The sequence below is a fragment of the Scophthalmus maximus genome, chromosome 10 (assembly GCF_022379125.1).
Source record: "Scophthalmus maximus strain ysfricsl-2021 chromosome 10, ASM2237912v1, whole genome shotgun sequence".
NCBI classification, from domain to species: Eukaryota; Metazoa; Chordata; class Actinopteri; order Pleuronectiformes; family Scophthalmidae; genus Scophthalmus; species Scophthalmus maximus.
Window position 1 is genome coordinate 20,763,927 of NC_061524.1, and position 26,074 is coordinate 20,790,000.

A 26,074-nucleotide genomic window follows, 5' to 3' on the forward strand; every position below is an offset into this window, starting at 1 on the left:
TTGATCGTGACTTTACATTTAATGAGGTCTGTCCAGCTTCACTAGAAACAGATCACATCATTATGGCCGTCAGCAGCTTGGCATAATCGGTCAGTCGAAGTTTTTCGATGCAGACCACCAGATCGTCAAAGAGCTCCAGCAGGGATTGGAATAGTCCCCTGGTCCACAAGTAGGCGGACACGCTTCCGACGCCACCACCTACAGGGAGGAGGGGAAGACGGTGTGTCAAGCTTTAGAAATAAGAAAACAGTACTGATCTGTCCTACGGTCCCATAACATCCCGTAGGAATAAAGCTTTTACTTCAGGTTATCTATGGTCCTGAATGAGTCAGACAAGTTAGACGAGCCGGTCTGTTGTTGTCTTCACCCTCACGTACCCACAAAGAGACCGACAGGACCCAGGAGTAACCCTCCAACAGTGGCCAGTCCTCCGATTAATGTTACTCCATGCCTTGTGTATCGCAGAGTGTTCCTTATTTCCTCATTCTCGAATAAGTCGCCGCACAGCTTCAGCAGCCCGTCGATCCAAGAGGACATCTGTGAAGCAGATTTACATCACATCGTCACCTCGCTGACGCCTGTTGTCCAAAGCGACTCGCAATCACAGAGGCCGACCCCGACCGTCTCCACCCAAAGACGGCGGTGTAATATCAGCATTGAGTTTGTTGAGGAGACCGAAAAACAGACAGTGGACATTTGTAACGATCCAAATACACAATCAGACTCTGACGTACTGATGTTCCACAGAGTTTCATCTGAAGTTGAGCCACTCAGAGAACTATGTCTCTCACATTCATTTGACTTGAATTGATTTTGTGTTTTGAAAAAAAACAACAAATGATGAAAAAACCCAAAGACACTGTTGGAAAGTCCACTGAAACCACATTCACATAATCTACACTGTACAGTGGTTTTTAATCTGGACCAGGGCCAATGTGCTGTTGATAGGAACAAATACAAAAAAAACGGTGTAATCTCCCTTTCTTGCTTTTGGAGTGAACTTTTTCCAAAGTTTCAAACAATATAAAGTTGTTCTTTTTAACTATAATATCTAACAAACTGTCAGAGCAGTAAGAGGAGCAGGAAACGTTCAGCGTTGACTTTCCCTTCTGAATCATACTGCGACATAATGTTGTTTATATATATATACATGTCTGAAAATGCAGAAGTGTAGATGTTACCTTTAGTGTAGAAGTGTGCAGGGTCTGAATGACGTCGATGAGTCGAGTGTCCAACAAGCAGAGACACTGTTGATGTGGCAGAGGGGAGAAGAAGAAGAAGAAGATGGAGGGCGGAGTGGTCCAGTCGATTGCGAAAAGGAAAGTGAAAGGGACTTTTATTTATTATTATTTATTTTATTTTATTTATATGTACCACATGATGATCGTGGGTTTGGACCGTGGCCGTGTCAATGCTGGTGAGTGAAACTGGTGTGAGCTGTGTTGTTTGAGTTGCGTTACATTTAATTTGGAGTCTGTCATTGAGTTGCGAAATGCCGAGTGATTTTTTAAGTTGGGCTTTTATTGTGAAGGGCGGAACGGAAGGCTGGTTCAGACTATAACTATATAAGGTCCGGGACTGGACTGGGACAAAGAAACTGGCCCAGGCGGCCCACACCCACCGTGATTGGTCAGACTTCAATAGCATTCATTGGCCAGGCGTCCATGATTACGCAAGGTAACGTAACCTCACTTGTACAGGTCCTGTCGCCTGACCAATCGGCTTCCTTAATTTGCGGCGGGAGTGGGGAAGGGGGTTCCTGGATTTGATTGGGTCAGGCCAGTGCCAATAAAGAAAAATGACCAATGGGCCGCTGTCAGTTCTTTAAAGATACAGCACACACACAGGACAACATTTTACACAAAAAATATAGATTGTACATGCGAATGAACACAGGGTGAAACACCTTTTTTCCACCTGCAGCGTTTGACCAGCTCACAGGTTTACAGGTGGCGACTGTGTGACTGAACGCATCGTTCACTGGCAATGATATATTAATACAATTTCTGCTTATGAATGAATACAGTTCAATGCCCAATGTGCGATGCAAAAACGACTCGTCGCCGGTTCTTCCATTGACAGACAAATTGTTCAAAACATACATTTGTTTTACTTTCATTCATTGCAACTCGACTCCTGGTGTTCACTTGGAAAAAACACAATTTTATCTAATTTGTATGACATTTTAGAACAGTCAAAATGTTCAACAATCTTAGAGCCTGCTTGTGCACACGTTTTTGATTGAAACACAAGAACAAAGGCAAAAGTAACTTCTAAGTAGCCAGGGGTGTAGCACCAGATTATGGGGCCCGTACACAAGCGCCTCCCCCACCATTGGGTAGTCTGTGCCCTTCTCCCCCCTAGTGCTATGCCCGTGTAAGTGGCTATAAGTACAGTATTTCCCTGTGACGGGTGATGAAGTAGCGGGTGCTTATGGTTTGTAGCCTACAGATCGGTTTATTTATTCACGAGTCAGCTTCGCCGGCACACGTCTGTGGTCCAGTGTGGCTGCATCATATCGTACTGTGAACAACACGCTCCTGTACTGTACACAGACAGTTCTGCAGAGCCACGACGACGACACAGCAACCACCCTTCTCACAACAGGAGAAAACAAAGATAGGACCAAAACCTTAAAAAAAAAATAATAAAATGAAACGCAATCATACAAACTAGAAACATTAGAAAACTCTACACAAGTCAATGTGGCATGAGGTCATATCTTCATTACAAATATTCTTTTTCATTTCACATAAATATAAATTGATTTCATGTTTTTTTCCACCGATGAATGTTTGCTGTACTCAAACGTGCATATGTAGAAAAACTGTCAACTCATGGTTAATGGGGTTTTAAGTAGGAATGGAAAAAAAAACAAGAGCGCTAAACTTTTCATCTTAAAAAACATAGCCACAAAATGATAAAACAAAAATCAAAGCGTAACTAACTGTCACGGGTGAGTAATGGCAGGCCTGTCACGATAACTACTGTTCTTTGCACAATATGTTGTCCCCGAAATGATCGCGATAAACGATATTAAGACAACTCTGTTGATTCTGAATTCATGCGAGCTTGGTCGTTGCACGTGCAAGTCCTAAGTAAATTTTTGTCGCTGCTGAGGGAAATGTTATCCAACGTTTTAGAAAAATACTAAGAAATCTATATTTTCGGACATTTTATAGAGCAAAACCAGTGATTTATAAATCATACGACGAGAACAGACGATGGAACAGAAGCAGCGTGTGTGTTGCTGACATTCACTCTAATGTCAACACGCATGCATGTAGACACAATGGCTGTTAAAGAGGTAAATACAAATGATTGATTTCATATTGCGATTGGTCGATAATGTAATTATCGCGACAGGCCAAAGTAATGGACCAGAAATACAACGACTGCATCAAGACACAGAAAATACAATTGCATATCAAGCACTCTCTCACATTTGTATATATAACATACAAAAACTGTCCAAGTCCGTCGACCGTCCGCGTCACATGAAGTCATCGACTGCAGGCGGAAAGAATAATTTCAGATGAACCACAATCTCATTTCACACGCTGTCACGTCACGTCGTCAGCACCCATCAATCTGAAATACACACCACTTCAATTAAGCAGCGAAAGGAACACACACACTGTCCCAGAATTCCAGACTCACTCGAGCCAGTAGGGGGCGTCGACGTCATCCAGGAAGCTGTTCCCCTCCTCCTCCTCCTCCTCCTCCTCCCCCTCCTCCTCGTCCTTTTCTTCTCCTCCTCCTCAGCTCTCAAGACGACAAATAAATAAAAAATGCCCAGAGTCTCCGGGTTTCTCGCCGGGTCTGGGAGAGGACGCTATGGGCGCTATGAGTCGCTATGGAAACACCGTGACACAGCAGTACTGTATATACTGTACAGTTACTGGCTGACACATTGGCCACTACACACCCCCACCTCCCCCCCGGGGTTTATTCAATGAAACAATAAAAGAAAAATGTATCTGATGCTTGTTATCGAATCATTCATCTGTTCCTCTCTTTTATGCTTTCGTTCTTTCTGAAGAGGTAGTTTCACATTCAACAAGGGACACGGATGCTGATTTGGAGACAACAGATTCTAATTTGTAACATAAATATTAATTTCATTTAAAATTATATGGGAAAAAAATATATATATATCACAGGAAGTCAAAAGGAACACAATTCTGTAGCACTAGAAGAAAAGAAAAAACAGTAGAAGAGAGAATTCATCTTGAAAGTGAATCGTCTTTGAACCGACAGTTTCAGTCTCTCCGTCCACAGATCCAGAGTCTGCGTCGGTGTGAGGAGGAGGAGGAGCTGGTGGAGCAGAACCAGCAGCCGAGCCGAGGTCTCGGGAGGGGTTTCGCTAAGGCCAGCAGGGGCCACGACGACGAAGGAAGGGGGGGCTCTCCGTCTGTCCAGTGGGGCGAAGCGGCGTTAAAGCTGAAAACCTTCCATGGGCCCGTCCTGCTGCTGGAAGACGAACTGGCCCTGACTCGGGTCCACCTGTGGTGCCAGGCTGGCATCCTCCTCCTCCACGCCGAAGTAGTGTTCGATCAGGTCGAAGGCCTTCTGGTAGATCTCCTGGTTCTCGTGACTCTGAAGGAACTCGATCTTGTCCAGGCCTGCGGAGATGCACGACACTCTTCATCTGTCCCGAGTTTTACAACAGGCAACTTTAAAATGGTTCATTAAGCACAACACGCACAGCTGGTGAATCGTTCTTAGCTCAGTATTAAAGAACCCCTCCAGGCACGTTAAAGTATACAAAAATAATCTGCTAAGCCTAATATTTTGTTGAACATTTTGTTTACCCCCCCAAAAGTTTTTAAATACCCTCTGAAACGGGGTTGGAAACCATCCACTCTCTCTCCCTCATTGAGGAATTCTGAGACTATCAATATTCATGAGAACACAGGCTGCACGCCCCGCCCACCACAGCTGCTGCTGTGCTGTGCCGTAATGCCTACGCGTCGCGGCTTGACAGACCTGATGACGTGCGACGCTTGGACTGGAGGAGAGGGAGAGGGGCGACACTGGCACGTCTGGTCTGGCCAGAGCCCCGGTGAAAGGGTTAAAAAAGCGCCCCATTCCAGTTAAACCGCACCAGCGTCAGCGGGGAGGGGGGACGACCACGGGTGCAAGAGAACTGGGGAGGCGAGACCCGCACGCGCGGCAGAGGAGGTGGTGGAGACCGAATATTGTGACGACTGAGAACTCTGACGTGACACCCGCACTCGACTAATCACTACCGGACTCTTGCCCCTCTCACACACATCGCCGTACACTAGCGGACTCGCTCCCTCGGAAGAAACAAAAAGGAAAGTCTCGCGGCAAACTAAAGCAGTGAAAAAAATACTTTATATAGCGTCCAATTGAACGGATATTTCTTTTTAAGGTAAGTATTTAAAAATGTGGCTAAAAATAAGTTTTCCGGTGGCCCCCTCTGCAACAGCAGGACTCGCTACTTCCACTTCTCCTCCAAACTCCGTGAAATGACATCGCTGATCACCATCTCCATAAGGTAACATATTAACTATGCATAAGAACCTCATACAACCCCCACTTCAAAATCACCAAAATATCCCTTTAAGAGACATGCTAGGCGGGTGGAACTGGAAAAATATACGAATAAATAGTAATAAGAAAACAATTGAATTCCACATTTATCAAAGTGTGATGTATTTTTGTACCGTAGGCTTCCTCGATGAGAGCGCAGTACGGGTTGATGCCAGAGCCGTTCTGCTTGGCCTCCTGCTCTCCCAGCCGCAGGATGTTCTCCAGGCCGTTCAGAGAAACCTGCACGATCTTCGAGTCCATCACCGTCAGCAGGTCACACATGGGTTTGATGGCGTTCAGAGACACCAGGTACCTGCTCACACGGACACACACCGGTTACATTTTTTATTTGCTTTCAAAAGAAAAAAAAAGAGGTTATTAAATATATCGTCGAGTGAAATGATTTCGGATAAATGGGCGCATCCAGGTAATCTTTTTTAACGCACCGTATCTGTGCCGGGGTGCCACCAGACGTGGCGTTGGTAATGGCCCACGCCGCCTCCTTCCTCGTGCGGAACTCCGCCTTCTGCAGGATCTCGATCAGCACGGGGAAGATGTTGGCATCAATGACATTCTGGTAGAAGAAGACGAATAAGAAGAAGAAATGTTTGTCAGCGGCAGACGACGGTGACGGTCATCCTTCTCCCGACGTGGAAAAAGCGGGCGTTCACCTGAATCTGAGCTCGGTTTCCCGCCGTGATGTTGGACACGGTCCAGCACGCCTCCTTCTTGATGGACTCCTTGGGGCTGCTGAGGAGGTGGAGTAAACAGGGCAGTGCCGAACAGTTCAAGATTACCTGAGGTGACAAACGTGCAGACAAAAGACACCGGGGGGGGGGGGACACAACTTCACGTCAAATCCCTGGACAACCAATCAGAGAGATGAAATCAGTCGACTTGTGAGGAGCTGAGCCTCTAACCTGAGTCTGGATGTCATCTCCCGTCACGATGTTGCCGACCGCACGTAGAGCAGGAGACACCACCTTATAGTCACTGTGCCTATAGACACACACACACAAACACTTTCACTTTTTCCTGCGGTGGCTGCGGTGGCTCTGTGGGTGATGCTACTTTGTTCTCACGGCCTGTTGTAGAGAATTAAGAACTTGTTTCAGGCTCAGACTTTTACAGATGAATACATCTGTAAAGACATTTGTCTCTTGAGCCCGATCCGAGGTAATGACAGAAAAAAGAGTCGCGTGAACAGCCATCGGGGCCGACTGCACAAGAACATTATATTCAGAGGTAAACAACGATCCGACCATGAACGTGGCCGAGGCGAATGCAGATCCGCGTGCCGTCAATCGTTTCTACTTTGAGTCTGAATTGATTTCCTGAAACGTTTTGCACCCTGAGGTTTTCTTTGTCAGTCCCTGAGATAATGTATGTTGCGATTGTAACTGGACACCTGGCGACATATCATCAGCTAGAGACTCTTCATGATTCAGGTCGATTCAAATAACTGCTGTCCGACTGTGTAAATGAGGGGACGTCGGTTCCTTACATGAGCAGCTCCACCAGTCTGCGGCAAACCCCCGAGTCAATGACCGTCTGGATCTTCTCGTTGGGCCCGTCGGACAGGTAGGACAGAGCCCAGCAGGCGTCGGCCAGCACGTCTGGATCGCTGCTGAACAGGAGCCTGGAGAGGACACTGAGACAGGGAGACACCTGACACACGACACGGACACAGGGTCAGGTCAGTACCGCGCCTGGACGAGCAACGCTGAAAGCAGAACTACAGTACAGAGCGCAGCAGTATGCGCCCTTTGATTCATCTGCTCCATTGACATTTCATAAAACCACTTCTATAAAGAATTTTGAGCCTGGAACCAAGCAAATGAGCTACGAGATGAATCCTTACCATAAAACGTTTTATTACAAGCAAATTGTAATTGGCAAAGATACAAGACTGTGTAGGTAATTATTTTAAGAGCGAAGGACCTACTCATCCCATAATCCATTGCGAATGCCTCTCCAACGTGTTTTAGCTTCTTCTTGAATTTAACCTTCATCATCATCATCATCATCACTGTAGTGTTAATATAGTTGATCAGAGTCTTGTGATGTATTGCAGCTTGTGTTTCGTGAGCGTATAAAGTGTAGAACGATCGTAGAGTTCGTGGCAGCAGTAACTCGTGCTGCGTTCAGTTACATCTCGGTACTCGGAGCTCTGAAGTCGGGATTGGTGGGGTTCCTCTGACTGGGGAGGGCTTTCCAGTTGCAACCTCCGACTCAGAGGTCTGTAATTTTGAGCTCCGAGGTGTAATGAAACGCAGCATCACTAGCCAACATTAATTCGCGGGTGTAGTTAATGTTTCCACCAATTGGCGACATCAATGTTACACTGTAGGATTGTGGGTAGTTTAGTATTTTCCAATGACATTGCGAATAATACATGTTTTTTTTTTAAAACAATGTTAATTTCATACAGACTTGTGGCTTCAACTGGTCCATGTTCCGTCATTTCACAAACTCAGATCCAGTGGTGAGTTGACATTGGATGGTTACGACATTATGGCTAATAGTCAAAATGTCAATGGAGAATATGAATGAAGGGGATTTTCACTTCCGTAACCTCACTGTTGCGCTCTACTGTCAATTTCAGTCACCTTGGCAAAGTCCGGCGGCGGGTTCTTCCCTCGGCACAGGTTGGACAGAGCCCACACTGCGTTGCGGGTCGTTGTGAGACGGTTGGATTTAGCGAGTAGCCTGTAAAAACGACAACACAGGTTCCGGTTGTTGAAGTATGAAATGTAACTTCTGACACGTTCAGAGAGACGGAGGAAGGACAACTCACTGCTGCAGAGATGGCAGGATGCCACAGTCGAGCACATAGTCTCTGCATTCGGCGTTGTCTCCTGCGATGTTCCCCAGAGCCCACACAGCCTGAAACACAACACACAGTCAGACTCACAACACCAAAGCGCATGTCACCAGTTAACAGTCTGATCTGTTCATGGGAAAAACAGACGCACTGAATGTTTGGCGAGCGAAATTATTCGACCGAACATGGCACACACACACACACACACACACAAAAAAAAAGGAAAATCTGATAAAAGTCCAATGTTGATTTGAAACAACTGTTGGAGCAGTAATGAATAACACGTAATCATGCGCCTGCTCACCTGTTCCTGGACGTCCTCGTACTCAGAGTTGAGAAGCTCGATGAAAATGGGAACGGCTCCTGTTTCAATCACCACCTTGGTGTGAAGGAAGGTGCCGGAGGCGATGTTGGTCAGAGCCCAGGCCGCCTCGAACTGTGACAAACACACAACACACAAGTCAAGCCTCAGTCCAAAGGTCAGAATATGCAAACAATTTAAAACACAACTATTCAACGAATCTTTAAGCGCCAGTGTGTAATTTTCTGGCGGCATCTGGTGGTAAAGTTGCATCCAACCGAGCACTTTATGGTGGAGCACCGCTGATTCCATTTCCGGCAGCGTCTGAAAATTCAACGTGACTGCGACATATTCTGGACAGTTTTGTGGTGGACCCGACCTCTGTGTGAGTCTCCATGTTTCTACATCGTGTTGAATACGGTTGTTGCACACAATGGGCCAGAACACATTGCATTGAATATTTAGCGGTGCCGGAAACCGGAATGGAATCAGCGGTGTGCCATAATAGAGTGTCCCCTGTCGGTCACACAGGTGGTTGCGCTTTCGCAACTTTACTACTAGATTCCGCCAGGAAATTACAAAAATTACACACTGGTTTTATTGGTAGAGCACAGACTATGTGTTCGGAAAACATCTATTCCAAAACCCTGTCCGGTGTGGTGCGCTCTCACCTGTAGTGTGCAGTTTTCACTCCTCTTCAGGAATTCCACAAAACGATTCACAACACCAGGAGTGGAAATTACTTCGTCTATTGGCGGGTTCGGCTCTGAACAGACAGAAAAGATCAGAACTCACGTCTGTGGAGATGTAACTGGATTCAGACACTTCATACCACACAACCTGCTGTCATGTAATCGCGAGGGTTTCAGTTCTTGTGCTGTTCATACTACATGACTCATCTGCAACGGGGGGTTCACACACTACACATGTCTCCAACATACGTTTGTCACAAAAAAACACTCAAGAAGAAAGTGACACGGTAAAATACACGATACAACCCGGGAAACAGGAATTGTTTGTCACTTTCACCACGGACGTCAGAAAGAAACTGTGGTTGTGTTCAAATCTATTGCAGGATACTCTTGTGTTGAACGGTCAGAAACAGGAGTTTGAGCGGACACCCTCTGTAACTAAAAGTCCCACTTCACTCAAAAAAGTGTTTTCCTTCTGTTCCTGTCCTCTAACATGTCTGACATTGACTACAGGGACTTGTATCTGGTGTTTTCACATTCCTCTCCTGGAGGAGGAGATTTCTGTATTGCACTTCTCTGCAATTTGAAATTCAAACGAATCCTGTTTAAGCTAGATTTGGTACGTCAGTAATACCGAAAACCAATCGCTGTCAAATATGCAAATGTGAGGCAAAGAAACCGGAAACTTCCAGTGCAGCAGAGGCAGCAAATCCACGAGAGGACGACAGGTGTGTCAGCAGACAGTTAGTGTTAGCAGTAGCAGTTTGTGAACGTTTTATGGATGAATCTCGCCGATGTTGCCGATAGCCATCTTGTTTGCCCACATTCTTCCACCAGTCAACCTAACAAATTTTTCCCAGGATGCAACAACACAAACCTTTGGACAGTAACTTCCTGAATTTCTGTGTGGCAACAAGCTGCTGGTCTGGGTCTTCAGAGAGAATCATCTGAATCATATCCGGAGTTATGACCCCGTCCTGCACAAAAATTTACATTTTAAAAAAATCAGTTCTTAGCCAAGAACAGGTATAGAAACCAACAGCTTTGGATGATATTCAGCAAGGACCAGAACCAGAACCATCACTTACACCTGCGACAGGTACCGTGGAGCTGATGTCCGGGTCCTGGATCGGACTTTCCAGCATCGATTCATCGTTTGAAGGCACAGAGACGTTTCTCCTCTTGAACAGCTGAGGACACAAGCGTCACATGATTAACCTGCTGATACACTTTCACCACCATCACTAGAGCCGCAGCAGCTAATCGATTAGTAATCGACCACTAAATAAATCGCCAACTATTTTGATAATCGCTTAAACTGTTTGAGTTTTTATTTCTAAACATAGCTTCTTCAATGTGATTATTTTATGGTTTCGTTGCTCCTCTGTGACAGTAAAGTGAATATCTTTGGTGTGTGGACAAAAGAAAAAAATTATCCTGGGGGTTTCGGGAAACGCAACATTTTTTCAGGTTAGTGGACGACCGAATCTACCTCCTGAGCCAGCAGGTGCACTTGGAGACGCCAACATAGATGGCGCACGTACAGTAGGACGGACAACTTTTGCATGTGTTCAAGGTTCACGGTGAATTAGTGTTTACCTGCTCCTCTCGTTTCTGTTTGCGCAGCTGGATTCCCTCCTCCTCTCTCCTTCGACGCATCTCCTGAGGATTCAGCGCTTTGTTCTTGTAGCTCTTCATCCGGTAGCCATCTTTTCCTGGACTCGCCATCGTGGTCTGCAGAGTCAGGGTAGACAGGCAGTAATCATCTTAGGATCAATGACTCAAACTACACTATTAATTATCATTTTAAATCATTTGAACTTGTATTTAAAAGCAGGGCAAGTTGGCTTTTAAAAGGAAACAAATAGACGGAAAACGAAATCTGATTGAAGAGATAGGGGACTAAATGAAAATGGTCTAGTTGGGGAATTTGGCTCCTTTCTTATGACATAAGTTATATCAAAGTTTTTTGCGTAGAGACAAAAAAAATATTCAATCTCACACCAAAATTGATTCAGATACTGGATATTTTCCATCTGCCGTTTTGTTTTGTGGGTTGCAATATAAAATGATGTACAATGGATTGTATACAATATACAAGTCCCACTGTCATATTTATCTCACACACACACACACACACACACACACACACACACACACACACACACACACACACACACACACACACACACACACACACACACACACACACACACACACACACACACACACACACACACACACACACACACACAATTGCAATGTGTAGGGGACATCGATAGATCTTATATGAGACGCAGTCGCAAACAGACCTGTCATAGCTCATTGACAGACCTGTCACGACCCCATTTTTGTGCTACTGAATCGTTTGAGCTTGGTCATTGGAGCATGTCCTACATGGATGTTATCCAGAGTTTACACTTGAGTTTCAGCCTCAGACAAAAGAAAGCAATTTGAAGACATGTCGCCTTTTAGAAAAATACTAAGAAATCCATATTTTTGGACATTTTATAAACCAAACCAGTGATTTATTAATCATATGGCAAAAACAGTTGAGAGGACAGAAGCAGCAAGACTTTGCTGGACTGGAAGACACACGCATGTTATTGAGGTCAATTAAAAATTATTGATTGCATATTTCATGTAGGACTGCAGCTATCGAATATTTTAGTAATCGAGTATTCTACTTAAAAAATCCTTTGATTAATCGAGTAATCGGATAAAACATGTTTTTGATTTGTTAAAGAGCAATTATAAATACACAAGAGAAAATAAGACATTTCACAGTTTTAGATAAACAGCTTTATTTCTTAAATTCACAACAAACTGTATTTTGCAGAAATATATAAACCACAAATAAAAATAAAAATACTATTTCTTTAACTATTTCTCCTAAGTATCAAAAATATAAGGCATTAATAAATAAATAAAAAGGCATAAACATTGCCTTTAACAACTTAACTTGCAACAACAGGCAAGAACATTTGAACAGGAACTTGGAACCGTGTGTGTGTGTGTGTGTGTGTGTGTGTGTGCACGCACAAATCTTTAAAGGCGCACTTGATTGCAATGAAGGAAGGTGAGCATGTCAACGTGCTCAGGGCTGAGGCTTGCCCTCTTCTTTGAAACAATGTTACCTGCAGCTGAAAACAGACGCTCTGATGGCGTGGATGTGGCTGGAATACACAGCAGAGACCTTGCCTGTTTTGCCAGTGTTGGCTGCATTCTTTTCCCACCAAATCAGTGGATTCTCCTTCTTGGACAGGGAATTTTCTCCAAAATACATCAAGACCTGTGGAATAATTGTGACAACGAAAGTATTCTAAATGTTTTGTTTTTGTTTATTAATATGTTGCACTACAGTTGTATTACTGTCATTATCTGTATCTGCAGTACAATTTTCCTATCCAGTGTAATGCCTTATTGTGAATCCTTCATATTCATAAGTGTTCAACAAGGCATCTTGCAGCCGCGACACACTTGGAGATAGCCTGGTGGCTCTTCAGAGAGCTTTGCACAACCAAGTTGAGGGTGCACCCTTCACAACACACTGATGCCCATCTTCTTCCCAAGATAGTGGCATGTCACCCCCATATAAGCCTCTGTTGCGATGCTCGTCCAAATATCAGTTGTGAGTGTAACGCTCGCAGTCTCTTGCAGGGCCTGCTTCATCTTGGCTTTGACGCCTTCATACTTTTTTCTATCTGTTTTGTTAAGAAAGTTCTTGATGCTCAGTGGGTGCATGTCTGTGACTATCACGTTTAAAATGCTATTTGTTGGCTCAGCTTCTTGCTCGGGTCTACATAATGGCGCTGTGTAGATAAATTTGTCCATCAGAGACGGTGATGATTTACTGAAAAAGAAGAGATATAATGATTAGTTAATTAACATTTCTGAGACTAAATTACATAATACAGTAGGTTCATGGTTGTGCCTTTATGAACCCTAAACTTACACCAGCTGACAAACATAAACACAGTATTGTCTGCTTGAAGTGACCAGCTACTTATTAGTGAGCTAAATTTGACAACTGCTCAGCTAACTATCATGCTTTTATTTTTCATTTTAACTCCACAGTGCTGTCTTTTTACAGATTAAATAAACCCTGTATTAAGTCACGTTAACCTTAAGGGCCTACTGGTCACCATCGTAATAAACTAACCACACATTCGACAGTAGTCCTAATTAACAGAAACCTAGCCCTCCACAGGGCTAACGTTGTGTTAGTAAGGTACATTAACGTTAGCCCTCCGTTAGCCCCACATTACGTTAATGTACCTTACTAACATAACACATTAACCTTAATCTCATTGATTTGCGCTACTTTAATTTTACCTTGTGTCGTGTCCTCCGCTCAATTCTGGGTGTCTTCTGTGGAGATGCTGCAACATCGAAGTTGTACTGTTGTGGTACGCAAGGGCCGTGTTGCAACGAATACATGTCACCTTGTTCTCCTTTCTGTTCGTGTTCAGTCTGAAATGCTCCCACACTTTCGACATTTTCTGTCTTTTTCTATTCTTCGCTTTCGTCATCATTATTGTTTTCCCTCGCCTCTTCCATCTTCCCGCTCCTTCAACCAAACATTGTCCGCTTCCTCCTCCTCCTTCTTCCTTTGCGTGGATGACGTAAGCGCGTTGTGCCACATTAAAAGTAGTCTGTGCGTAATACCATGCTTTGAGCTTTACAATTAAATAAACGATTCCTCGAGGCAGAGAAAATTCCTCGATCATTTTTTGTAATCGAGGTATTCGAATTACTCGAGGAATCGTTTCACCCCTTATTTCATGTGTAAAATGATAAGTCGATAATAGGCCTGTCAGGATAATCACGTTATCGACTTATCGTACGATACATGAAATATGAAATTCATTATTTTTATTTACCTCCATTGTGTCTGGAGCCCGACCAATATGGACTTTTGGGGTCCGATGGCAATATTAGTGAGAACAAGATTCCAGATACTGATACATCGGCCTACACACACATATATATATATGAATATATGCATGTGTATATATATTTCAATCTCTCAACGATTCCTTTAAATGTGGTTATCATGCCTTTCAGACAAAGAAATGTAATTGGGGCGTGATATTTTAGTTTACAATTAATAACTATAAATTGAAAAAAAATTACAAATACAACCAAATCAATTGAACTTGAATTAAGAAAATAAACATTTATTTAGGCCGATTATTTCGGTCGGGCCCTAAACATATCGGCCGATGCCAGTATGTCTGGGAAAGGCTAATATCGGCCGATCTGCCGGCCAACCGGTCGGGCTCTGTGTGTTTGTTGACATAAGAATGAATGTCAACAACAGTCCGGTCAAAGTCTCATCTGTTCTTCTTCGTGTGATTAATCAACCACTGGTCTGGTTGATAAAATGTCAGAAAACACGGATGTCTTTGCATTTTTCCAAAACGTTGGATAACATTTCTCTCAGCAGCGACACAACTCGTGGAGGACTTGCACACGCGCAACGACCAAGCTGACGCACATTCGGTATCGAATAAAAATGGACTTGAAGGGACGATGATATTGTTGATCGCAATAACGATCGTGCAACAAGAGGCAGTGTCGGACACTTGTCCGCTGTGGAGGACGTGCTCGGCAGCGTTGACCACGGGCAGCCGCCGTCGTCTCCCTACGCAGGAGAGGAGGTCATGTCTAAAAACACTAGCGGTACATGCTAACAGGTCGACGCCGACCTGGTGCCACCCTGCTCGGCTTCAAGACTGATGCTAACCATGCAGTAAGACTCCCGAGCACGTCGGGGGGGGGGGGGGGGGGGGGGGGGCGACGACGACTTTACCACACATGTCTGTGGGAGAGGAAACACAACCGACACGGGGTTTGGTTTGGACTCCCCCCCCCCGACAGTTACTGAAGTAGCATCTCAGCTAACCGTGCGCCGCGTCGATATCTCGCACCGGTTAAGTTGAACGACGACAGCTGCAGCAGCCGCCGCACGTCACCGCGACGACGAGTCTTACCCGCCGGAGATGCGATGTACCGGGGGGAAGGTGCGAGTGCTTCGCCGCGAACACCGCCGCTGCTGCACTGCCTCCGTTCTCCGGGGGCAAAATGGCGTCCGGCTAAAGTTTTTCCCAGAAAACCCCTCGCGTCAACAACAGCCTGCGTCACTTCCGTCAGCTGTGTGTGTGTGTGTGTGTGTGTGTGTGTGTGTGTGTGTGTGTGTGTGTGTGTGACACCGCCTTCAGGTGCTATCGTAATTATGGCGAATACGAGTTGCCGACTTGGACATTGCACACGAACCCCCCCTCGAGTCGTAATTACGAGTTGGGGGGTAACGAAAAAAATATTATGTAATTGTCTGTGACAAGGTTCATGGGAACGTATTGTTAATTCACATTTTAGTTCATACACCGTTAAAAGCAATCGAAACGTGTTTTAACGTATTGTAAAAAAAAAAACGGGTATTTAAATAAATGAGTTCAATGTATATGGCCTTAAAGTGGTGTTTGGCAATTTCCTGTGCGCTTTGTGGGGATTTTATTTTGAAAGAACTGTTACCGGGTCACATGACCAGATATGTGGCATTGGGCCATGACGGTGAATTAACAGAGCGCGCCGACGTGTGTGTGTGTTTGAGGTAAAAAGAAACACACCGGGAGTCCGCTGCGGTGACAGTGAGTGAGTCGATTCTTTATCACGTTGTGACAAAGATAAGCAGACTGAGCTGAGAGTGTGAGAAACGCGGGTCTCAATGAACGTGACTGTACGGTAGCACTGACCCGTCTTCCTCACGCGCCGGGGTCTGTTCAAAAATCTGCTTATTTGTCATAATTTTACAAATGGCATCGTTGCACACCTTGCAACATCTACTGAGCTGCGTGTGAAAAGAGCCGTGGTTACTTCGGCATGTATACCGAGCAACAGACTGCACGCGTTAATTATGTATTTCCATTCACGGCGACCTGAGAGTGAGCGATACAAGGGACTTGAACGTCGTATTATCACAGATCCCGAAACATTTTGGTAGCGCCCCACGCGCCAGGGTCCATTCGAAAATCGGCTTATTTATCATTATTTTACAAATGGAAAGTTAACGTTCTTAGAAAGATGTGAATAGAAGTGAGAGGTCGTCTCCTCAGCACTGCACAATACGAGGTATCGACATTACATAAACAAATCTGTTTCAACAAGAGTAGAAAACTGTAAACTGATGTACAAAAAACCCTTTATTTTTTATCATTTAAAGAAATAAGTTAACTTAGGGGTCCTTGAAAAGTGCTTTGTAAATCCAATATATTATTATTATTGTTAGCATTATTATTGTTAGCATCATTATTATTATTATTATTGTTATTATTATGATGTCACCTCCATGGAGGCCTCAGCTTCTTCAGAACAGCCAGCAGGAGTCACTCCTGACCAGGACCTGATCATCACCCACTCTTATTTTCATTATCGATTAACCTGTCGAGTCTTTTTTTCTGGATTAATCGATTAGTTGTTTGGCGCATTAAATGGTGAAAAATGCCGATCGTTTTTTCCAAAACTCCAAGATGACGTTTCGTTTAAAAGATATTCAGATATAGTGGAGCAAAGAAACCAGAACATATTCACATTTAAGAAGCTGAAATTAGAGAATTTTGACTTTTGTTTTCATAAAAACTACTTGGACCATATATTGTCCCCTAAATTAGTGCGATAAACGAAATTATCGTCCTTTTAAGAGCATTTTTTTGATACTGAATCATCAGTGACTTATTAGTCATGGGACGAGAACAGATGAGAGGACAGAAGCAGCGATACTTTGCTGGACTGTTGTTGGCGTTCATTCTTATGACAACAAACACACATTTAGACACAATGGCTATTATTGAGGTCAATAAAAAAATACTGATTTCATATTCAGGTATCGTACAATAAGTCGATTATGTAGTTATCGTGACAGGCCTAACGATTACTAATCGATTTAATCAATTAACTGTTGCAGCTCTAGTCCTACCTGTGAAGGAGTTACTGCTCCTGAAGCACACATCCACCAGTGATTCTCGTTTCCCTAAAGTAAACCACAATACACTAACTGTTCCTGAACAAAAGTTCACCTTTCCACACTTTTGATACTGTGACGTGTGACAAAAAGCCATTTTGTAGAAAAGAGAACCTTTTGTTTGTGTCCGTAGGCTGCAGCCATGCTGACCTGTGACATCTGTGGCGAGGAGACGTTGCTGGCGGAGGACATGAAGACGCACCTCCTCCTCAGCCACGCGGAGAGCGAGGTGCGCTGCCCGCTCTGCTCCCTGTCAGGTGTGTCGCACGACGAGCTCCGTTTCCACATCAGCTCTGCACATCCAGAGGGGCAGTGGTCGCCGGCACCGGCTGCCGGTCCGGCCGAGAGCAGCGAGCCTCGATTCGCCTCACCGTCCTACTCGACACCAACCGGTCACTCTGCTGTCACCGCACTGGTCCGACCCAAACAGAGCGCTGCACCTGAACGGGGCTGTTCGTCCGTCAGGCGCAGTAAAGGAGACGGAGGTGACGGACAGCACATAAAGGCCAAACAGAAGCGGCTGTCTCTAACAAGCGAAGGTAATTGATTTTTTTCCAAACTCTTATTATAAAGACTTATTATAAATGTACCAAGTCAGCTCTTGACTTGACTCGTCCTGTTTTGTTCCAGAGGAGCAGTTCTCCTGCCCCATGTGTGCGCTCGTGTGCAGCAGCTGCGACGTCCTGCAGGAGCATGTCGAGCTGCATCTGCAGGAGCAGTGCTTGCCCGAAGGTAAACTGCCTCTGAGATCTGTTCCATATCCCTGTCACCTGTCCTAATCAGCTCACAGCCAATCTATTGAATCTCTTCAAAACTCTTTGGCGACACAAACACGTTCCACAAATAGCAACCCTGTTCGATGGGGTCAGAGGAGACGTCTTGTATGCTGGCTGCTGTTTGGCGAGGGTCATCGCTGGAGGCCCGGTCACCAGTTGGGTGACTGTATTTTCATTATGTCCCATCCGCAACAAAATTATGTCATGTTGTTTCCTCAGTTTGTGTAAGAAGACACACCGTGACTGCACATCGGCTTTCTGTACCCGTGACACAAACTATATCTGTCTGTCTGTCTGTCTGTCTGTCTATCTTCCTGTTTGCCTGTTAGTCTGTCTGTCTGTCTTCCTGTCTGACTATCTGCCTGTCCGTCCGCCTGTCTGTGTCTGTTTGACTGACTGACTCACTGTCTGTCTGTCTGCATGCCTGTCTGCCTGCCCTGCCTGCCTGTCTGTCTGTCTGCTAACCTGTCTGTCTGTCCGTCCTTGTGTCTGCCTGTATGTCTGTCCGTCCGTCCGTCTATCTGCCCGTCTGTCCGTCTATCTGCCTGACTGTCTGACTGACTGACTGTCTGTCTGTCTGTCTGTCTGTCTATCTGCCTGCCTGCCTGACTGTCTGACTGACTGACTGTCTGTCTGTCTGTCTGTCTGCCTACCTGCCTTTCTGTCTGTGCGTCTGTCTGTCTGCCTGTCCTCCCTCCACTTTGATCCAGTGTGAAGTATCCTAACTAGAGTCCGATCGATTTATCGTTTTTTAACTGAACAAATTGGCCATATGAGCTTTTCACTGAAATATCGCCCTCGATCTTAATGTTTGCAGATATGCGCCGACATGGATTTTATTTGACATAATAAGCCATGCAGGAAAACGCACTGGCTGTTGGTTCTGATGTTTAATGTACTTTGTCTGGCAGAGCAAACTCCAACCACATTGTTCACAATGATCTCTGCGACACATGATGAGGGGATTAGTCACAACTGAGCAGTGTTCTCAGCAGTGTCTTCATGTTACGTATCATCTACAATTCACCATAACTGACACACACACACACACACACACACACACACACACACGAAAATGAACCAAGTGAAACTGACATGAAGTTTCCATCTGCTCTGCAGAGGAGACGAGACTTCGGTGCCCCGTGTGCTCTGTCGTCTGCAGCGACAGTGTCTCTCTGCAAGAACACGTGGAACTGCACTTAGACCATGGAACAGCTGGGAACTATTCAGGTGAATACCCCCCCCCACACACACACCAATCACCCAGTGGCTCCCTTTATTGTATTTTGAAATCTTCTCTGGAGTCTCATGTGTCTTGTACCTTCCTGACATCTGGTCGACCTGTGTTGCAGCAGCCGGGGTGTGCAGCTCTGACCTGGAGCTGGCCAGACAGCTGCAGCAGCAGGAGGAGGAGCAGCGTCCGGGGGAGGAGCAGGAGGAGCGGGAGTTCAAGAAGCTGCAGGTCTCAATTCTACACTACACTGACGAGCACCGACTCTGTTTACACAGTAATGTATTTTGGTGGAGTTCAAATGAAACAGTGAGGTTACAGGGGTAAAGTGCCAACTTCCAGCGTTCATGTGAGGGTTTATATTCATACTTAGCCACACTATTACTCAAATGCATGTCACTCTGGGACGTCTCGGTCCATTTTCTGTGACTGTGAACCAGTGTTGCCGTTTTTATGGGAGAGATTTGAAAATATTGAATTTAATTTCTCTGTAACGACAAACCTCCCTCTGCTCGAGTTCTCTGAATGAACGTCCTGAGAACAAGAAGCATCAAAAATGCTTGCATTTGTAAAAGAAAAAGTGTAAAACAGACTTGAAGGGCTCTCAGACAGCTTATACCATTTCTTACCATTTTAAAGGAAATAAAAAATAAGAAAGGGGTTTTCCGTACGATCATGCCCCACTCCTCCACAACATTTCATGGAAATCGGTTCACTAGTTTTTGCGTGATCCTGCGAACTAACTCTTAACTCCTTGTTGGAAGTAATTACCTCCACCTACTGGCATAAGAAGGTAAAACATGACACGAGACAAACAAGCAGAGCAGCAAATCGCCGTAAAGAGCTTGATGACGTGCAGCGGTGTATAAAGTACTCGCATGCTATACTTGACTAGGGGCTTGAACCCTATTCAGCCCATATACACCACAGGATGCTGAGGCATACAGTACATAGATTAGATATCCTTGTTTCCTGACCCAGTTTTGCAGGCCTCACTGTACTTTCTCCTGATTGTTCCACTGTCAAGTGTGTACTGTCTGTAGCCTGTGGTTCCACTCTGTGCATGTATGTACATGCAGACTTTCAGCCTTGTGCTTTCACGAGACCGCCGCGGTCCGTCAACCTGACCTGTGCGGTCTGTCGGCTATGCAGAGGCAGTTTGGTCTGGATGGCACGGGGGGCTACCGCCGACAGATGGAGAGGACCATGGAGAGAGCAGTGGCCAGGGGCCTCATGGCCCCCGCAGACTTTCACTGCAAGCGGGCTGAGATGATGGAGTCTCTGGCCTCCGGGGTCGACGATGGCAGAACCAGAACTCGTGGTACGTTTTGTGCATAATCCACACAGACAGATACAGAAGTTTCTGCAGGCTTCACTTATTAGTCATTATATACCTGTGTTCCTGTCACTGACATGTCATGCTAACAGCTCATGACGTCAGCGTCATTCAACACTGTTGAAAGAAAGAAGACAATTTATTTATAATAATAACACAACTAGTAGTTGTGAAATGCTCTTTTTAGTTTTGTATCTAGTGATAAGGATAATAATAAATATAGCCGCAAGCGGCGATTGGAGGGTTCTAACACTCCGCCATTCGTCCCCCCGTCCCCCCGCCCCCCCCTTCGTGGGATGTAAACCAAAGTCTGTGTGTTTATTCAACAGATGGCATAAGTGGTCCCCGGTGAGTTTGGTCATGATAGGTAACAGGCAGCTTGAGTTATTAGCATATATGTTATAGACGACGCCCACTTAAACAAAAACAAGAAGGCACCTCAAATTTTGAACAATACTTGCCCCCAGAGCATGCACACCAATTTCAGTGGTCACTGAGAAACAAATTTGTGGCACCGCCTCTAGGTTGGTAACAAGCTTTAAGTGGAACTGTAGCTAATCACAGCTGTATGTTATGTACCATGATGTGATGATAGGACAAATGGTTATGACTTATAGCCAGTATGCCCCTAAGCCCCGCCCCCTTTGTGAAGACATTTTGGCTAGTAGCGGCCATGTTTACAACCAATCTCGCTCATTTACGTAAGAAATGTATATTTTGATACTTTAAGGCTGCATTCCAAATTTGGAGTTGATAAAGTCAAAATTTAAAAAGTTCTATTCATATCACTGTTTTACAGTTTTTTGCTAAGTAGTGCAAAATTTTGGCGCCTGGCAGGTTAGTGATTCGAGAGGATTTTTGTAGAGCACGTTGAACTTGACGTGTGGGAGGGAGCGTGGCCTTTCCAAAATTAAATTTTTGGATCCTAAATTACGCCGCCACCATGTGGCCAATCTGGATAATCTTGGAAGCTAATGCACAAGACTGCAACTCTCAGCTGTGTTGCTCTAAGCTGTGGTTGCTGAGTTAATGCCTTCCAGTGTGATACTGATGTATTCATACCCTAATGAAATAGGGGAACAGTCATGCCTCGGTAAAAAACAACAAAAATATATCAGGACTGTTGGGTTTATGTTCCTGCCCATCTTTTAGATTCCCAGAATTTGTCAACTTCCTGTTTCAGTCTTTTATCCTGAACCAGTTTTTCTGCATTCCCTCGCCTTTCACAAAATGTTCTTTTAGCTGATCTCTGTCATCACAATACATTGTGTGTGTGTGTGTGTGTGTGTGTGTGTGTGTGTGTGTGTGTGTGTGTGTGTGTGTGTGTGTGTGTGTGTGTGTGTGTGTGTGTGTGTGTGTGTGTGTGTGTGTGTGTGTGTGTGTGTGTGTGTGTGTGTGTGTGTGTGTGTGTATTCACCTGATGCTATTATTCAGCCGCTTATACAATCAACTCGCTGTTCTTCAAATTTTAATTATGTAACATGTCAAACAAAGTCACGCACACAGAGAGAGAGCACAAGTCAATGTGGGCACAGTGTGGATCAGTGTCATTCTGTTACGGTGAAAGTTGTGTTAAGGCATTTCTTATTTAATATTTGGAGAGAGAATAGTATCTCGCTGTGGCCCAGGAGGTAGAGAGGGTCGTCCACTAATAAGAGGGTGCGGTTGAAGGATCCTGGGCTCTTCCAGTCCGCATGCTGAAGGCAAGCATAATAGAGAAGTTGGTAACCCTAGTGGATTACACCCATGGGCGTAGCACTGGGGGGGGGATGTCCCTGGAAAGCCAGGAATTAAAAGGTTTTTTTCGTTTGAAATTAGTGTGTCAAAACACAAATTAAAAATTGTCTGAATACAATGGTTGAGAGACCGAACTAAGTATTTCAAAAATACAAATATGTGTGTGTGTGTGTGTAACCGGCTGGAATATATGAAGCTGAATGTGTTGTGTGCACCCTCAGTCAAACTAAAGCTGCATTGGAATTGAAGCACAAGATAGAGGCACAAGATTGCTGCACTTAAGAGACCCAGACCGCGGGAATCTTTGGAGGCCATCTCTGTTTATTCTGACAATGGACAGAAAAAAATGAAACATCCTCCAGTCAATATTCACCATAAAACCCCTACATAAAACCCCCGTCATAAAAAAACATGTCAGCACATTACACTGAAATTTAAGGTGACAGATAAACTTTACAACGTAACAGCAGAAATGCTAAATCGCGGAACACAATGTCACGTACCTCTCCCGTGGAGTGCAGAAGAGGGAAGCGGGAAACACCCTTTTATGGGCGGAGTCCCCAAAAAGCTACCATATACTGACTTTAGGGAGGCTTAACCATGTCAGGCAATGACTATATAGATATTTTGTGTAATTACATTACAATATTGGACTTGAGTTGTTTAATTTCCGTTCCCTCCCCCTCCCTCTGTGTGCAGGTGTGGTCCGAGCGCTGTACGAATACTACCAGACCGACAGCAGAGACCGTGATCACGTGTGGCTCAGCGCCGACACCGACCACTTCTGCTCCTCGGCGGGGGATAAGGGCTGGGGCTGCGGATACAGAAACCTCCAGATGCTCCTCTCCTCTCTGCACGGCATCGACGCCTACTCTCCTGTCCTGACAGGTGCACAGGACCGCCTCGCGTCACATCTGACCTGAGGTCAGCACGTTCCATCCTGCTCGCTCTCAACCGACACACGGGTCTGAACAAGTAACCGACCACGTCGGCGTTGCTCGTGGAAACCTGACAAAGACGAGACCTGCGACAGTTAATCGATCAGTTATCGACTACTAAATTAAACGCACTGAACTAAATATGTGGTAACCCACACTAAAAGTATAAACCTGGATATGAGCATAATATGTCACCTTTAGAAACATGGAGGAAGTGGTAAACGTGCAGGAAACAGGCAGGACTCACCCACAGTTGACCAGTTAGCCAGTGGTAACATTTCACCACAAGAAAAGCACAGAGCAGCAATATCCAAATATATTTCAGGGGAAGATATTTTCCCTCGGACACACCGAGAGGAAGATGACGAACCTTTCAAAAGGACAGCAGCAGCATCTCTCTTTGTCGCCTCCGCACCACTGCGCACATTTCAGCTCTTCACTTCTCCTCCTAAAGATAAAGCTGTCCCGAGTCTCCCGCGGCTGCAGAGCATGACGGAGGCGGCTTGGGAGGAAGGACTGGATCCACAGGGCGCGTCCCACTTCAACCAGCGGCTGCTGGGAACCCGAGCCTGGATCGGTGCCACGGAGATCTACAGCCTCCTCACCTCGCTGAGAATCAGGTGAGCAGCACGACGCCGTGTGAACTTCGGCACAAAGGGCGACCGACACGAGGAGCACGTGAAGAGTTCCCATCTTCTGTATTTGTTTCGTATTCATCTATTTGTCAGAGCAAAGCAGAGCGTACCAATTACTGATGAATATATAAAGCTGAATGTGGTGTGTGCACCCTCAGTAAAACTAAAGCTGCATTTGAATTGAAGCACAAGATTGCAGCATATTGTTGGATAACTATATCCAGTACTAAATATTTGCCAGGTTCACCTGAGAAATGGAGAAAAAAAACATGAACACCAAACTTGAGACAAGTTCTTTTTTTGTAAAAAAGTGGAAGCAAAAATCTTCCCCCTCATTTTTGTTTTCTTATGCTTGGCCCTAATACTCTTCCGTAGAAAGACGATAAGTTTGATGAGGGCATAAAAGGTTTCTGTACATCATGAAACAGTTGAGCCTGGTGTAAGCAGACGAATACTCTAGTGCGTATTAGTCTGGGCCCCCTCGGTTCAATTTTCGATTGCCAAGAGGCGTGACCAGCGGACGCAGAGCAAGATGCCTCCGTCGCCATTGGACAGACCTGCAACCAGTGAGAGCAACGGATCACGTGATGGTCTGTTGAGCGACAGACCAGAGCGGAGAGGAGATGATGTGATGATGATTCCACAACGTCTGTGAACCAGTCTTGTTGTTTTTGTGGGAGAAATGTGAAAGAAGTACTTTCAGTCAAACACTCGTTCGTCAGCGGCAGCCATCTTTGGTTGTTTACGAAAGCCCACTATCAGACAGATAATTGGTTAAAATGAAATGAGCTCCCAGAATTCATCCGGATCCATACTTGCCAACCTTGAGACCCCTTTCAGAGTCTCATCCAGGTGAAGCTGGACTGAGTGACGCCTCAGTAAAAACCTGCGCCGTGTTTTCCAGTGCGAGCATCATCGACTTCCACCAGCCCACGGGCCCGGGCGACACCCACCCCCAGCTGTTCGACTGGGTGAAGCAGTACTTCTGTCAGTCCAGCAGCAGCAGCAGCAGCAGTATCAGCAGACGACTGCCCCCCCGACTCATCCAGACCCGGCTGCCCCCGCTCTATCTGCAGCACCAAGGTACACAGCAACAGCCCCCACCCACAAGTTCCTTCAGATAATGTTGTGATTTTACACTATACAAAAATCAAAAATTGAATTGAATTCAGCCTCGTGTTCCCCCCTTGCAGGCCACAGCCGCTCGATCGTGGGCCTGGAGCAGAAGAAGAACGGCAGCCACTGCCTCCTGGTTCTGGATCCGGGCTCCTCGGCCTCCGACGCCAGGAAGCTGCTGAGCAGGGACACGGTGTCCGCAGCCGTCCGCCACGTCAGGAGGTTCCCCAGCAGCCTCAAGCACAAGCAGTACCAGGTGGTGGCGGTGCGGGGCGTGTTGTCTGCGGAGGAGAAACAGGTGAGCAGCGTGCGTGTGTTCGTCTGCTTAGTCACAGGGTGGATTCAGATCGTCCTTCCTGTCGTCTTTTCCTATCTACTGTCCCTTGACCTCAGTGGAAAACATCATGAGGTCAAGGAAAAGTGTAAAGGATGATTCATAGTACTTTGGAAAAGAGAATCCGACTCCACTTTCACTAAACTGACGGCGGATGTTATTGATACGTCTGTCGTGGTGAAACACGTGATACACATTTCCCAAGATGAACTACAAAAAACGCAGCGGCTCCATCAGCATGTTTCATTGTTTTACCACGTGTGACATCAGATGTAATTGATTAATATGTAACAGTAACTGACATGATGACGTCTGTTCTGGGTCATATTCATACTCTTCTTCTTCTTCTTCTTCTTCTTCAACTTCGGATTGAATCGTCTACGTCCGTTCATGGCGCGTCATGTTAAATATAGCTGCTGCAATGAATTGTGGGGCTCTGTTTCTCCTTTCCTTTCCCATAGGAAGCTCCAGTGTACCCTATGCTAAAGGAGATAGGAAAGGAAGCATTGAAGCACCTTTCCTAAGATCTTAGGAAAGGTGCAGATCTTATCATGGCTGGTGATGAAATACGT

General features: G+C 45.4%; 3 protein-coding genes across 7 annotated transcripts in view; 1 reads left to right on the forward strand and 2 right to left on the reverse strand.

Annotated features, from left to right (window-relative positions):
- On the reverse strand, positions 1–15,521 carry kpna5 (karyopherin alpha 5 (importin alpha 6)). Its single transcript, XM_035607577.2, has 16 exons — positions 15,373–15,521; positions 10,976–11,110; positions 10,465–10,566; positions 10,254–10,353; positions 9,356–9,450; positions 8,688–8,819; positions 8,357–8,445; positions 8,169–8,268; positions 7,064–7,227; positions 6,480–6,558; positions 6,231–6,356; positions 6,006–6,133; positions 5,694–5,872; positions 1,182–4,625; positions 378–537; positions 1–198 (listed from the first exon to the last, which is right to left on the reverse strand). Exons 2-14 carry the CDS (start codon positions 11,102–11,104, stop codon positions 4,438–4,440), a joined length of 1,611 nt encoding a protein of 536 aa, XP_035463470.1. The 5' UTR covers positions 11,105–11,110; positions 15,373–15,521; the 3' UTR covers positions 1–198; positions 378–537; positions 1,182–4,437.
- Positions 53–537, reverse strand: LOC118285468 (protein C19orf12 homolog). The gene is made up of 2 exons (XM_035609141.2): positions 378–537; positions 53–198 (listed from the first exon to the last, which is right to left on the reverse strand). The coding sequence occupies exons 1-2, from the start codon at positions 535–537 to the stop codon at positions 53–55; spliced, it is 306 nt and encodes a 101-aa protein (XP_035465034.1).
- LOC118284660 (zinc finger containing ubiquitin peptidase 1) overlaps positions 14,773–26,074 on the forward strand; it is an 11,790-nt gene continuing 488 nt past the window's right edge. Inside the window, exons 1-10 of one of the 5 annotated variants that reach the window (XM_035607561.2) lie at positions 14,773–15,131; positions 17,533–17,938; positions 18,030–18,131; positions 19,295–19,405; positions 19,531–19,637; positions 20,559–20,727; positions 23,179–23,367; positions 23,872–24,037; positions 24,957–25,135; positions 25,246–25,466. In XM_035607561.2, coding sequence (XP_035463454.2) covers positions 15,066–15,131; positions 17,533–17,938; positions 18,030–18,131; positions 19,295–19,405; positions 19,531–19,637; positions 20,559–20,727; positions 23,179–23,367; positions 23,872–24,037; positions 24,957–25,135; positions 25,246–25,466 — 1,716 coding nt within the window. In that variant the 5' untranslated portion in view covers positions 14,773–15,065. Of the gene's footprint in view, positions 15,132–15,885; positions 16,034–17,532; positions 17,939–18,029; positions 18,132–19,294; positions 19,406–19,527; positions 19,638–20,558; positions 20,728–23,178; positions 23,368–23,871; positions 24,038–24,956; positions 25,136–25,245; positions 25,467–26,074 lie in introns of those variants that run through there. The other 4 variants (XM_035607560.2, XM_035607563.2, XM_035607562.2 and 1 more) reach the window with 4 other exon arrangements.